Raw genomic sequence first — 14,854 nt, forward strand, 5'->3', positions numbered from 1 at the left:
TCTGGGATCCTTAACTATGTTGTTCAGTCTTTTGGGGAGAAACAGCTGAAGATTCTCTTACACACAGGGAGGGGCTACTTGAGACAAAAGGGGATCGAGGCTCTGCCTGCCACTGTAGAAAGTGATAATGGGATAAGGCTGATTCCAGAGGGCAGAAGCAGATGTCCAAGATGCGTACAGAAGTTCCTTATCGCAAGTTAGAGAGGGACGTCTTAGGAAACATGGGTGAATATGCCACAGAACCATCACCACAGAGTATGTTAAGTCCATACCATATTTGCATAATAGATGAGTGGTGCCCCAGGTGGAGCGAGAGCAGGACAATATCCTGATGGAATGCAAAAGGCTATTGATTAAAGTTACTGGCAGATGTGTAGGTTTGGCCAGCCAAGCAGAAGGAAGTTCCACATCATCAAGTCTAATTAATGACAGGATAGAGTTGTGTACTTGTGTCAGCAGCTGGCAAATGCCTTAGGTCCCAGATTAGGCATCAGGATACAACTAAATTTATGGCCTCCCCTTTCACTGACAGCAGATCCCTTTCAGATCCCTTTCACCGACAGTAGTCAGCCTGCACCAAAATACATTTTCTCTTTGTGCTTGCAAAGAGCCCGCACTCATTGCAGTGTCACCTGTAGAGCAGAGCTAAGAGTTAATGAGTTCTGGAGCATGTGCTGAGTGCCAGCTGAACTGAGCACCTCAGTAAACACTAACTTCATTTCAGAATTTAATGAACCGCTGCTCAAGCACCAATAATGTATGTCTCTCCCAGCTCTCTCAAACTCCACATCTCTTCCTAATGTTTAGTACAAGTTGTATACAAGTTATATGTGACACAGGACATTCTTTCTGTGATTTAGTTTTGGCTGGTGGGTTCACAGCGTGTGATTACTCCAACGCTTTTTTATATCAAATGTGCTGCTGTTGTGCCCTCCTTCCACCAACACCCCATGCCCTGCTTGCAAGTTATTCCCTGAGGGCGCTGGCCATGAGAGACTATCATGACTAGTATCCTTTAACAATAAATCAATGTGTTTTAAAGAAATTTCATCTGCAAAGCTGATTTCTGAATGGAAAGCAAGAGAACAAATTATTCCCACTGTTGTTTTAGAACACCTTCATTAATAACAGTTGTCAGGGGGCCAAGCTATGCACCAATGATTCTAAGAAAGAGTCATAACAAATTAGTGCTGCAAAATGCTTGTGCCTCAAAATTCAAAAGTAGGCCTTTATTCATTTATTTAGGACAGTTTTATACTGCTCTTCATTAAGAAAAACGCCAGGGCAGTTTACAGATAACATAATCAAATAAATACAAAGATCAGCACATTATAATATATATAATATCCACAGTAGCTAAAACAAACACTACAAGCTTGATATTAAAAACCAGCAAAATGCTTTAATACGCACTTAGAACCAGTCAAGGTTGGCAAGGGACTGTCTGGCGAGGGACAAGGGGCATTTTATTCCATATGCTGTATTAAGTTGTGGGTGAACATATCAGACGACACAGCGATTCTTCAAACAGCTCTTGTTTATTCACAGGCCAGAACTGAACTGAACTGAAGGGTTCAGCCAGCCTGCTTATATAGAGCTCCACTAGAACGCAACAGTAACCATTTTCTGTAACTATCCAATCACTGAACGTCACTTTCAATCCCTTATTTGAATATGTGGACCTGACTGAAAACTATCTACAGTATCTCCCTGCTGGCCCAGGGTGAGAACTTCAGTACATAACATGCTGGGCTCACGCTGCACAACCAGGAGGACCTGATCTCAATGCATCTTTCTTGATGGCAAAAATTTCCTTACCGCCCAGCAGTGCTCAATGGAAGGAGAATTCATCTTGTGCCATAGAACCCCCTACCGCCCATCTAGAATCCTGAAACACCCACTAGTGGGAGGTAGGAACCAGGCTGACAACTCCTGCTCTAAGTGATATTGAACATATACAATATATTCTATACCGCTCACAGTCAGTGTTCAGTCAGTATTCCCTGCAGAAAGGGCTATACAAGAGGAACATGATCATGCTTAGAGACAAAAACACATAACGAAATATGAAAGTATGGAATATGTCACGGCTCAATTGAATTGTTATTTTGGAAGCTTAACTATAGTTTGGAGACAAACCATGGTTTGCAACTGGCCAGAATTGTAACTGCGGTTTGATGCGCATTTGCAAATGGTTGATTGTGCAGACTAGTTCTGAGTGATGACTCAATTAACAATTACCAAAATGGCCACCACAAAGATGAGAGGAAGTAGTTCCAAACCGTGGTGTGCCTGCTGTACACCTGATAACTGAAAGAACAGGTGTTTTGTTTTTTAAAAAAGTTATTTTTAATACAAATTATTATAAAAGTAAAGAACACTATCTCAGAAGCAATATTCTTTCTTCTCTGTCACACGGGAAGGAATACAGCTTCTAATATGCTCGTTATGATGTTTGCGTAATCTAAAAGTAATTGATCTTGACTTGCTGTCATGAGGGACAATGGAGAGCACCACCACCCAGAAAACAGAAGAAGAGGAAGTTCTGAAGGAGGGAAGCAGCCAGAGGACCTGCCCAGCATCAGCTTAGCAATGGACAGCCACGATGGAGCCCCCCTGGATCCAAACCATATGTGTAGAAAGAGCATTGCCAAGACTAGTAGTCCAACACTGAAAAGGAACAGACTGTTTTGAAAGGGTTTCCTTTTGGGGGAGGGGGAGAGGCAAGGACAAGTGAAAATGGCAAGAAAAGGGACCGCAAGACAAAATATTTCTTTTCTCCCTACACGCAGACATGTTTATGAAGTGAGAAATGGTTTTAGGGCAGCTGCTAAAAATTCTTTCACTAGCTTAGATTTCCATTTTCTTCTTTTTAATATATATTTTACAAGCACATGTGTTTGTCAAATCGTTGAGCTTCTGGGGACTTCAACAAGGATCAAATGCAATACAGATCTCTCCCTCCCACCCACACTTCCTCAAGACTCCATTACTGCAATGAGCTCTTCGTGAGGCTACACTTGGGCCTAGTCTGGAGGCTGCAGTTGGACGGTGGATGGGGGACAGACTATTGCCAGCACAGAACTCCAGCGCTCAAAAGCATGCACTGGCTGCTCATATGCTACTGGGCCATGCTCAAGGTCTTGTATTAATTTACAAGGAGCCAGTGTGGTGTAGTGGTTAAGAGCAGTAGACTCGTAATCTGGTGAACCGGGTTCACTTCCCCGCTCCTCCACATGCAGCTGCTGGGTGACCTTGGGCCAGTCACACTTCTTTGAAGTATCTCAGCCCCACTCACCTCACAGAGTGTTTGTTGTGGGGGAGGAAGGGAAAGGAGATTTTTAGCCGCTTTGAGACTCCTTCGGGTAGTGATAAAGCAGGATATCAAATCCAAACTCTTCTTCTTCTTCTTCTTCTTAACTAACCCCTTCTCTCGCTGAGCAATCCCTGATGTATTCAGGGGAGTCCCTGTTGGTTCCATGGCTCAGATGCCCAGCTTGTATCCACCAGGACCCATGCATTTAGGCCCAGCAAGAGAGGGGGAAATTGCATCTGGCAACCTGAAAAGCTTAAGCTGACAGACCAATGGTCATAGCAGTCCTCTCCAGGTGTAGGGCAGGAGAAGGATGTGGCTCCCTGCCAAAAGCAGGGTTTGAGGGCACTGCTAATTGGCTAAGCTTGCAAAGTCCTGTGCCTTTGCCTAAATGGTTTAATTTCAAGGCCAAGTAAGTGGGGTTTGAAGGTGCTGCCAGAAAGTGGCACTTGCAGTGCCCTGTACCTTTGCCTGTGCCATTTGACTTAAAGCACAGGTGGTACTGTGGTCTAAACCACTGAGCCTCTTGGGCTTGCCAATTGGAAGGTCAGTGGTTTGAATCCCCGCGACGGGGTGAGCTCCCGTTGCTTGGTCCCTGCTCATTGCCAACCTAGAAGTTCGAAAGCACACCAGTGCAAGTAGATAAATAGGTACTGCTGTGGCGGGAAGGTAGACGGAGTTTCCGTGCGCTCTGGCACTTGTCATGGTGACGCGTTGCGCCAGAAGTGGTTCAGTCATGCTGGCCATGTGACCTGGATGTTTGTCTGTGGATAAATGCCAGCTCACTTGGCCTCAAAAGTGAAATGAACACTACACCACATAGTCACCTTTGACTGGACTTTACCGTCCAGGAGTCCTTTACCTTTACCTAGATTTCAGGGTAGTTCACAACATAAAATCACAATATAAAAAACAGAAAATACAGAATAAAAAGAAAAACAAAGCAAACCCCTCTTTCACAATACATTTTAAAAGGGCATAGGATGTCAACCAGTCAAAGGCCTGGTTAAAGAGGAACGTTTTTGCCTAAAGGTGTATCATGAAGGTGCCAGCCAAACCTCCTTGAGGAGAGCATCTCTCAAATGTACTGCACACTTTTTTTTGCCATACCTGCTCTGATTATATGTGTCTGGAATTTTGAATACCCCATAAACACTGGGGTTCTTTTATATGGGACATATACATGTTGTGGCAGCGATAAAGAGGTTTTATTTCAAGTAAGTGCTGGTCCCCACAGCTCCACTTTAAAAAAAAAAAAGATTTTAAACTCCCACTGAGCATGTCCAAGCACTGGACACTCCCAAAGTGGCTCTATAGTTCACCTTGTTTACATTTTTGGTTTACTTACAGCATCTTAGGCATGTGCCTGAAATACATAATGACCAAAGAGTCTCCAAATTCTGTTTTGCAAGCTAGGTGAGTTCTTTTATACAAATTTTAAAGTGTAAGCTTCAGCCCTCCATGAGCACCCGCTGTTCTCTGAGTGAAACTGAACCTAGTTGGGCTTCATGGAATTTCCCATGTATCAGGGAAGAGGGGACACAAAGGCTATTTATTTTTCATTCCAAGCATCTGTTCCCACTTCTGCTTTGGGAGCGTGGGCTTCTAATCCCCCATTCCAGAGTGACTTCCTCTGCAACAAGCTTTACACAAAGGGTTGTGTGGTACAAAGAAGCCATGAACGGGTAAAGGGGAATAAGCACTGACCAAGGCAGCATGCAGTGAAATGAAATCCCCTTTACTCCAGTTGCAGAGCAGCCTGCAACTGAACCACAATCCATGTGATCTTGCCCCAAATGGATGCGATCTTGCCCAAAAATAGCACCAACGGCAGCGCTGCTTCTCTGCAGAGGGGGTGGGACAGGTGGGGCAGCTGTGGAAGTGCCACCCGAGGGGTTTCTGCCATTCCCTCCCTCATCGTTTACCTGGTGCAGTTTTCCTGTTGTCTTCTGTATCCAGCACAAACTCTAAAGCTCTTGATTGCCTGATTGCACCATGCTTTCTGCTATTGTATTCCAATATGTTCCTGGTGGTTCCCCTCACACCTTTATCAACTGAAGTTGCCCCAAAGTTTCCTGCTTTCTTAAAAAACACTCTGCTGTTGTCTCTTATGCCTTCGGGAACATGAGGTTAGTACTTCTCCCTCACCTCTGACTTAATCCCTCAGCCCCTTCTTACACACTTACCCTGGATTTGCCCACAGGACAGAGCAGCTCCTGATGGTTACTCTCCACTTTCTCAGCAAGGGAATAAAGTAGCAGACTTAACAGTGCAATCCTAACCATGTCTACTTGGAAGGAAGTCTTACTGAATTCAGAGAGGCTTGCTTCTTGCCAATCCAAGGCAAGGAGCGGCGTCAGGATGACAGCCTTAAGCAACTGTCTCTTCGCAGGGGTTTGAAGTGACAATACCAAATCCTGAGGAGTTACCTGAGTCTCTGGCGGCCATGCCCCTCGTGCTCTGGGAGGCAGTTGCTCGGGTTGGGAGGGTCTGGTGGCGAACGTGTCCGCAAGGCCACTGCAGAGATGCCCACGGAGAGGGAGGAGAAGTTGAGCAGGGCAGATGTGATTTGGCGGAAGGAAACGTTGTCACTTAAGTTGATGACCAGTGGATTCTGCTGGCACGACAGCTCGTACGTTGCTAAAGGTGATTAAGGAACAAAGTAACTTTGGGTCCCTGTGAAGTCCCTCTAAATTAGAGAAGATAAGCCCTCTGAGTCTCTCATCTGACTGGACTGAGATTTGTCTCTATTTCCCAAGGAAGGTGAAACCTGGAAACACCTCAAAGCCAAGCCAAGGGCTCAGAGTGATGCCACACACACCCTGCCATTCTCCTTGGCCAACTTCCACTGCCTCACAGTGGCCAAACACTTGCCCCTTCCCCTTCATTCAGTGGTGAAGGGAACAGTGATAAAAGCACAGGAGGAGGAAAAAGAAGGAAGCAGCATGCAGAGAGGTCCCTAAAGAAATCCAGCACACCTGCAACAGTACCAGTCTTTCTCCACAACATGCAGCTGCAAGGGAGTTCAGTATGTTTTGTGTCACACATGGGCAACAGTAAGGCCCAAAGGCCACGCCAGCGCCCCGCAAGAAACTAGTGTGAGTTTTTAGAAAGCACACCAGGATCTTCTGCTGTGAAACAGGGCTTGGACATCAGAGCTTCTTTTTTTTTTTAATGAATATTTATTAGGATTTTCAATAACAAAACAAAAACAAAAATAGACAAAAAAAAGACAAAAAGACAAAAATGCAAAACTTAAAACAATTAAAAACACATAGAATTTCAATTGCTTATTTTCCTTTAACTTGTTTCTCAGACCTCCTCACACCTCCCCTTCTTGTATTCCAATTTAAATTATTAGCTCAGCAAATCCTTATTAGAGCTTCACAGCTTCCTCAGTCGACACGCAACTGTGGAAAGAGTTCCAAGGCAAGTAGGAAGTCTGAAAACCACTGTTCTGAAGGAATGCAATGCCCTGTCAACAGAGTAGCAAGTAATATAACGCATTTGTGAAAACCCTTCTTCTCTATGAAGCAATTTAGACAGGCAGGGGCACAGTGAGGGCTATGCTGTTTCCAACTACAGGTAGGGCTCCAATGTTTCAATGCTCCCCTCCCTACACACATTTTTAAAACTCCATAACTCTACAAAGCTATCAAGAAAAAGGTTCTAGGCAAGACTCTTCCCAGGCAAGCTAGTTGTTTATGTGCAAGGGGTCTCGGTGGGAAGCAGCCAGACATTCAAGCCACCACAGGTGGTCTGAAAGGAGCCAGCACAGCAACAGACACATCTGACTCGTGGTTTTGCTTTCCACTGAATTGTACACACATATTTCTTTCTTCCCAGCTCCATTGTGGTCTCTGGTCAAACAGGTTTTGCAGGTCTTATAAAAAACACTTTAAAAACTATTTAACAGAGGCAAAAACAGAATTAACATATACATCATAAGCAATGATTCTGCTGCCAAACCACCTACAGCTCTCAGGGAGTGAGGGGAGGGTGGAAAGAAACAACACTCCTGTCTGTCTGAAGTCCACTAAAACAACCTTGCTCTTTACAAGAAGCAAATGGTAAAAACAACAAATAAAGGTTAGAATCTAATGACACACAAGAACCTGGATGAAAACCAAACTCACTGATTGCGCACTCACCAAGGAAGTGGCTGTGCCCACTGATGTCACCCAGCTGAACTGTCACAGTAGACTTAGGCTGGTCATCCATGGAAGTGCCATCGGACACCAGGAAAACAAAGAGTGAGGTAGCTATGCTGGGTCTGTTGAAGCACACCTGGGCTCCAGGATACCGCAAAGGAGGAGTGCATTATGGAGCGTGAAAAAGAAACAGGTACGTTACATAGATAGGTAGACAAGACCCCCCTACTGTATTCCTCACCCCAACTGACACTGGCCCGCAACCCTGAAGTTCTTCTTCGTTCCACTTGGCTCATTTGCTCCCTGGATTGTCTTCCGAAAGATCCCTTAAGCAGGGCTGGTACTCTTCTATGGGGAACTTGACACATACATGGCAACCCCCGCTCTTCCTCAAGAAAGCCCAACTAATAAAGGACCGTATAAAGTACAGTGATATGTAGTCAATCAGATTTTAAGGTAGGTGATGCATCGTTTCAGGCAACTGAAACTTATTACAGGGCAACACTTCATGTATTGGTGAATGGACAAACCCGGCTGGTCACAGATCATTCTAAGAATCCCCTAAATTTTAAACATCAACAAGCTGTAGTGCCTTCTTCTGATGCTCACAAAGCGGTTTGCCAAAATCCATCTTTTCCAGTTCAACTCTGCAGTAGTATCAGTGAACACTTCAAGGTTATCAAGACCCCCATCTCTGAACCAAAGAGGAAAGGAAATGGGCCTCACGTCCACAGAATCACCTTCACCTTTGGGCGGGAGGAGGAACTGAATCCCTATTTTATCTCATGCAGGTGGTTGAGCACCTGTTCTCTTCTTGCCATCTCTTGGTCATTTTTAAAAAGAAATGCACTATTGTTGTTGTTGTTGTTGTTGTTGCTGCTGTTGTTGTTGTTTAGTTCAACAACAAATTCCCCAATCCAGAAATTCTGCCGGTTCTCAGTAAACAAGGTAACGAGGGCATTCACACCAGTTAGTGTAACTTAGCTATCTCTTAATAAATTTATCCGACTGCTTTATTAGATTTTAAGCATAAACATCATCAACAGAACTGGTAACAGTTATTTGATACTTCGCTACACAGTGGTAACGATTCTGTATTCACTGTGGAATAGTCCAGTGGTAGAACAGGAAATTATCTATTGACTTATTGCAAGACAGAGGGCAGAAGAAGAGACACATAAACTTTGAGAAGTTCTGTTCCACGAGCCTTGCCAGGTCCTGCCTGATTCACCCCTTCCATCCTTAGGGCACTTACTGCCTTCACTTGTTTCAACTTACTGTCCCAACAGAGAAAAATGGTACAAATCTGCAGAACACTTCCTCCCTATGAGGCCACAATGACCAACCATTCTGAATAATTTGGGGGTCTCCGGAACCTCAACTATATCCAAGCTCTAGCATTCGTGAGGGTTCAGTAGGAACCCTTGTGAAGGTCCAGCCTCTTTCTGGGCAAGCAACAGGATGGCCATGAACTCTAGTCGGAACCTGCCAAGATCCCATAAGAGGTTGCTCAAATGAGTAGGTTCATGGTACTCTCATCTTCCTCAGATGCAACAACAAACCACAGTTTTGTCAAATTAGGAAATAATTAATTATTATGCTGTTTATGTCAGAGGGAGAGGGAGAATGCAAGCACATTCCTGATCCTATAAATCAGCCTTTCCCAACCTTGGGTTTCCAGATGTTGTTGAACTACCACACCCATCATCCACAGCTAACAGGGGAAGCAGTCAGGGATGGAGGAAGTGGTAGCCCAATAACATCTGGGAACCCAAAGTTGGGAGAAGCTGCCTGTGGTCAAAATGCAGCCCACCTCTGTCTTCTCTACCGAATCTACTTCCCCCACTTCTCAAAATTCAGCATCACAGCCCAAAGCCATTTTCTTTTAGATTTACCTAGGCATTTCAATAGATTTTACTGATTCACAGCACAGTCCTATCCACATGCCCAATGAATGTTCTATTGACTTCGGAGGTCGGAGCTTCCCCGAGATCTACTCTTCAGCATCAAAGGAAGGAAATTAAGAACAAGATCAGCAGAAGACAAAGTAAAGTGCATGTATAAATATGAAGAAGACATGCAGAAGGGACTTGGAAAAGAGTTAAGAGCCTCGGACAGAAGATCACCAGGTTGATGGACTATATGGAATTGACGGAAATGACTGGCAGAATCCGAGACCAGGGAGAAGAGACGGTGGAAGAAGATTGGAAAAAGTTTAAAGTCTATTTATAGAAATACTGTAAAATTAATGAGTGTTAGAAAAATGTTGGAATGAAATTATATGGCTTTAGTAGAAATGTTATAAGGAGTTAAGCATAAATAAGTATTATAGTATTAATGGAAAATAAGGTTAAAATAAGTTAAGATAATTATAAGACAGAAAATAGAGAAAGATGGAAAGGAATTGCTGAAACAATTAATAGAATTGGAATACAAAAAGGGAGGTGAGAGGAGGTCGAGGAAACAAGGGAATGAAGGATAAGGCATTGAAATGGTATGATGTATGTTTTTAAATTGTTTTTGCTCTGTTTTGTTTAGTTTAATGTGTTAATGCTGCGTTGTGTATATTGTAATGTATTGTTTTTTCTTTCTTTTTCTTTTTTTCTTTTTTTTTCTTTTTTGTAAGGTTTAAAAGTAATAATTTTTTTTTTTTTAAAAAAAAAGAATGTTCTATTGACTTCAACACAAAGTTGTAAGCCCTGCTGAGTTCAACAGAACCTACTTCCAGTTAAATATCTGCAGGGTTCTGCTGTTAACGGAACAAGTTTTAATCCATTTGAAGAGTTTTATCTGCTGTTTTCTTGTTTCAGTTTGCATTTGTTTTATGTTGCAGCACCCTGAAATCTAATATGACGGAAGGGTGATATAAAGGGTTTTAACATAAAATAAAGGGAGGTGAGGTGAGGGGGAGAAACAGACATTTTTATTGCTTGGCCATAAATTTATGGATGGAAAATAATAAAGTATGCAAGCAGTGCCAAAAGTGAGAGTTTTTAATATAAACATCCATGGATGAAGGGAACCGACCATGAAATGTAATAAAACTAGAATGTGCTTTAATCTCTGGTGAAGAGTGGAACGCAAACCTCCCGCAAGTGCTGCAGAAAAGGAGCATTCTCCTTTGTTACTGCCCCAAGGAGTGAATGCCGGGAAGCTGCTCCATCACGTTCACTGCTGAGACGAGCAGGAGAGTTTGGGGTGCAGATGGGCAGGTCATGGCATAAGGAAAGAGAAACAAGCAAAGATGCAAGATGTGTTGACAGTCAGCAACTTTGACTATTTGGGCCTCATTTGAATATCTTTAAATATTTTGGTGGCATAATCATAATGCTGGCTTTTTCGCTTTTAATACCAAAAAAAGATTCCACCTAAACATTAGGAAGAACTTCCTGACAGTAAGAGCTGTTTGACAGTGGAATTTGCTGCCAAGGAGTGTGGTGGAGTCTCCTTCTTTGGAGGTCTTTAAGCAGAGGCTTGACAACCATATGTCAGGAGTGCTCTGATGGTGTTTCCTGCTTGGCAGGGGGTTGGACTCGATGGCCCTTGTGGTCTCTTTCAACTCTAGGATTCTATGATTCTATGATATAGTTTTGCTGCTTTGTAAGGGTTTTTTAAAAAGTTTATTTTATTGTATGCTGTGGTTGCAAATTGCTTTAGGAAGACTTGTCATGAAAAGCAGTACACAAATGCATTAAAAAAATTAGAAAACAGATAGCACTCTTTTTAATGGTTTGGACATATTTACAGAAGGGTGGATTTATTAATGGCCATTAAATGTGACAGCTGACTAGAAAGACAGCTTGCCCATCTGTACCAAATGTGCTTCCCGTGGTCATATATTTGGGTACTGCACTATGAAGTCCATAAAACTCAGGTGTAAATATGTGCAAATAAACCACATTTCTTAAAGACACTACAGTCTCTGTCATGCCTCATTCCAAAGGAACACAAATGCTGCTTGGGTGCCAGAACCCTGGAATCTTCCTACTGCTCAGCAGAGACTGGGGTGTCTGGTAACAGCACCTTCCCATCTCCAAAACTTTTTAGAGCTCCTCACTTTGTGTAGAGAGAGAGCTAGTCTCACTTGCATGTGGCCTAGGAGAGACTGCCTTCCCACCCAGTGCCTTCTGCCTAAATGTAAAAAGGCCCACAAGGTGGCTTCCCAAGAAATAAAGAAAACAATAAAAACTGAAACCAGGTGAAAACAGCAGTGCCTGGTGAAGTCAGTAATGAAGGCACCCGAAGAACATGTCTAGGTAGGACATTCTACAGTAGGGGAATCAGATCCTCCACTGGTTGTCTTACCATGTGGGCAAGTGTTTACAGGAAAAGCTGGCCATCCCAAGATCCTGATCTCAGACTCTTATAGGTCAAAAAATTGTGCCTGACCATGAACTAGAAGCAAGAAGATCTTTTGTGATTAGTACAATATGTTCACCATAGTGAAGCCCAGTGAATGACCTGGTTACCATGTTCTGAATCAGCTGAAGTTTCTGAATGGATTTCATAACCTGAATGTTACTAGAGCATGGATAACTGTGACATGATTGTGTTTATGAAGAGAAGGTCCCAGTTGGTGGGCTACTGAGAAGACGCTAGATGTTATTTAGCAAAGACAGATGTGTGTCAAGCCTTCAGGATGTCAACACCACACTGCAACAACTGAAACTCATATGAGAAAAAAGAACAGGTCTAGTACATCCTGTACTTTATCCAAAGTTACATCCAAGCTGGAGCAGATTTGAGTGGTTTTATCCCTGGAGCTCCCAGTGCATGGCATTTGTGCAGACACAACTGTAGTGGTGAAGTAAGCTTTCTTTAGCGCCATTGTCAATACAAAACTAGGCCCCAAAGCAGGCTCGAGTATGCATTTGACAGACTCATCCTGGTTCTTTCCCCACTTGTGTTCCAGCCACTGTCCCTGTTCTGTCCATCATGCCACAGAGAATATAACTATGGGAAAGAGTGCCTAGAGGTAACTTTGATTACTGCATGGGTCATCAGTCAGAACTTTGGCAAACTTCTAGCCATGCCAGCAGGAAAATCCCCTAGGGCTATCTGGAAATTTCAAACTTCCTCACCACATGGCAAGCCACATGAGAGAGGTTCTTGCTTCAAACACCACAGGGCCTGATACCAGTTGTGTGCAAATTGGGATCTGAAGGCACTAAGTCTAACCTCCAAGATTCACTTCTGGGAACTGCTGCAGAAAGGAAAATCTAAAGTAAATCTGGAAGGTCCTGCTCAGACAAAACATCTGTAGGATTTTTTAGTTTCTGTGAGACTGGCAAAATGTGCAGAGCACTAGAATAAAACCTTGTGAGGGTTCAGCAAATCCCTACTTTTGGAAAACTGTACATATTATCTGTCACATCCTCTCAATGTACCCTTGATACTCTGAGTGCCCAAAGCACTTAAAGGTAAAGGTACCCCTGCCCGTACGGGCCAGTCTTGACAGACTCTAGGGTTGTGCACTCATCTCACTCTAGAGGCCGGGAGCCAGCGCTGTCCGCAGACACTTCCAGGTCACGTGGCCAGTGTGACAAGCTGCATCTGGCGAGCCAGCGCAGCACACGGAACGCCGTTTACCTTCCTGCTGGTAAGCGGTCCCTATTTATCTACTTGCACCCAGGGGTGCTTTCGAACTGCTAGGTTGGCAGGCGCTGGGACCGAGCGACGGGAGCGCACCCCGCCGTGGGGATTCGAACCGCTGACCTGACGATCGGCAAGTCCTAAGCGCTTGAGGTTTTACCCACAGCGCCACCCGCGTCCCTACCAAAGCACTTACTTTTAGCCAAACTCTATCGTCCAAGAGCATTTTCTCCTTGTCTGCATCTTGAAGGGCACCATGACTGGTACAAGGGAACCAAGCCGCATGGGGGTGATGCTCCAGTGTGTCCTGGGGATGAGGCTTGCACACCTGGAAAGGAGGGGTTTTCAGAGCAGGGAGAGGGGGGTTGGGAAAGGAAAAGAAATTTCAGTCACATTAGAAGAAGGGAAATCAGAAACACACAAGTGAAGCTCAGCACAAAACAGTCCCTTAATTGTACCACCAAGTTTGTCAACAGTGAAAAGGGGTGAGGGCATAAAATTCTCCAGTCGTTTCAGTTCTCCTACCACCATTTTTGGTAGTAGCTGTCACTTTCCCCACATGGTCTCTTGGAACAATGCATCGTGTGAGATGGCAGCTGGAATACCAACACAGAACCTGTGCTAAGCCGTCATGTGGTGGAAGCTTCAGCAGTGAAAGTTACAACACACAGAATAAAAAAAAATTAAGAGTGGGGGGGGAGCCTATTAAGAGAAATCCTGCTTAGTCCACATCCAGCTTCCCAGAATTCCCTTTGAATGTTTTCATTTTCTGATAGCCATGACTGCAACTAACTGGGGTCCAGAGACCTTCCATTTGAGCATACGAAGCCATATTTTATTCAATCAAACTTCAGTTCCAGTACTATCAGCCTGGTGGTAGCTTTCTGTGGCTCAGCCCTCACTGAGATGGTAAACCCATACCTGGGCTATACCACTTTGGATTGCTAAAAAAAAGGGGGGCTCACATCATTGATTATTCCACCATACAAAAACCTTCACAGAGGACATAAGCCTATCAGGAAGAAAATGAGAGTAGAACCTGGCTGCCTAACATCTAGTTTTCCGGGTGACAGGAATGTTGTTGTTTTTTATGGCAGAGTATTCAAACATGCAAGTCTCCACCTGGTCTCTGAAGCAATAATGGCAAGACACAGGTTGCCCAAGACAAAGTTCATTGCCAGCATTTTGACCTTTCTGAGATCCTTTAACTGGGGATGCCTGCAAATTGTGTGCTCTGCCACTGGCTCTATAAGCCTTACCCTCACTTCTAAGAGAGAAACAAGGAAGATCTTCACGATTGCCAAGAAACAGACACAGAGGTAGAAGTTCAGGAATGGCTGAAGTTAACCGGCCTCTCCATAGACCTCAGTATCTATGGAGAAGTACTCTATAGTTGAAAGGTATGCATGAGGGGTTGGAACTTATCCATTGATGTTGCCAGTAAAGTTCAGTTCATCCCAGTTCAGAGCAGAATCAATAGCTGGCAGACTTGGGAAGATCACAGAGGTTTGGGACATGTTCTTCTTCCAGGAATAACATAAGGGCTTGAATATGAAATAAAAATTCCCCTCACCCTCACAAGAGGTTCTCCTGTCACCAGGGAAACTGGGCATGCCTTCTGGTCCTGGTGGGAGGCATAAGCCTCTGATGCCCACTGATCCACATACTCTTTGGGGGTGTAGAGACCACAATCCACAATGCTGCTGCTTTTCTCAAACGGCTCACAAATGCCATCGCCATCAGATACATAGCACAGGCTTGGCTCTCCTGCAGATTTAAAAGAACAGCTAAGATGGTG

At 44.0% G+C, this 14,854-nt stretch overlaps 1 protein-coding gene across 1 annotated transcript in view; it reads right to left on the reverse strand.

Annotated features, from left to right (window-relative positions):
* Positions 1-14,854, reverse strand: part of PAPPA2 (pappalysin 2) — a 112,387-nt gene that overhangs the window by 42,474 nt on the left and 55,059 nt on the right. The window contains exons 10-13 of the mRNA XM_081865091.1: positions 14,630-14,823; positions 13,253-13,384; positions 7,465-7,600; positions 5,743-5,953 (exon numbers count right to left, since the gene is read on the reverse strand). Coding sequence (XP_081721217.1) covers positions 5,743-5,953; positions 7,465-7,600; positions 13,253-13,384; positions 14,630-14,823 — 673 coding nt within the window. The remainder of the gene's footprint in view (positions 1-5,742; positions 5,954-7,464; positions 7,601-13,252; positions 13,385-14,629; positions 14,824-14,854) is intronic.

This window comes from Podarcis erhardii, assembly GCF_964252035.2.
Source record: "Podarcis erhardii genome assembly, chromosome: 6".
NCBI lineage: Eukaryota > Metazoa > Chordata > Lepidosauria > Squamata > Lacertidae > Podarcis > Podarcis erhardii.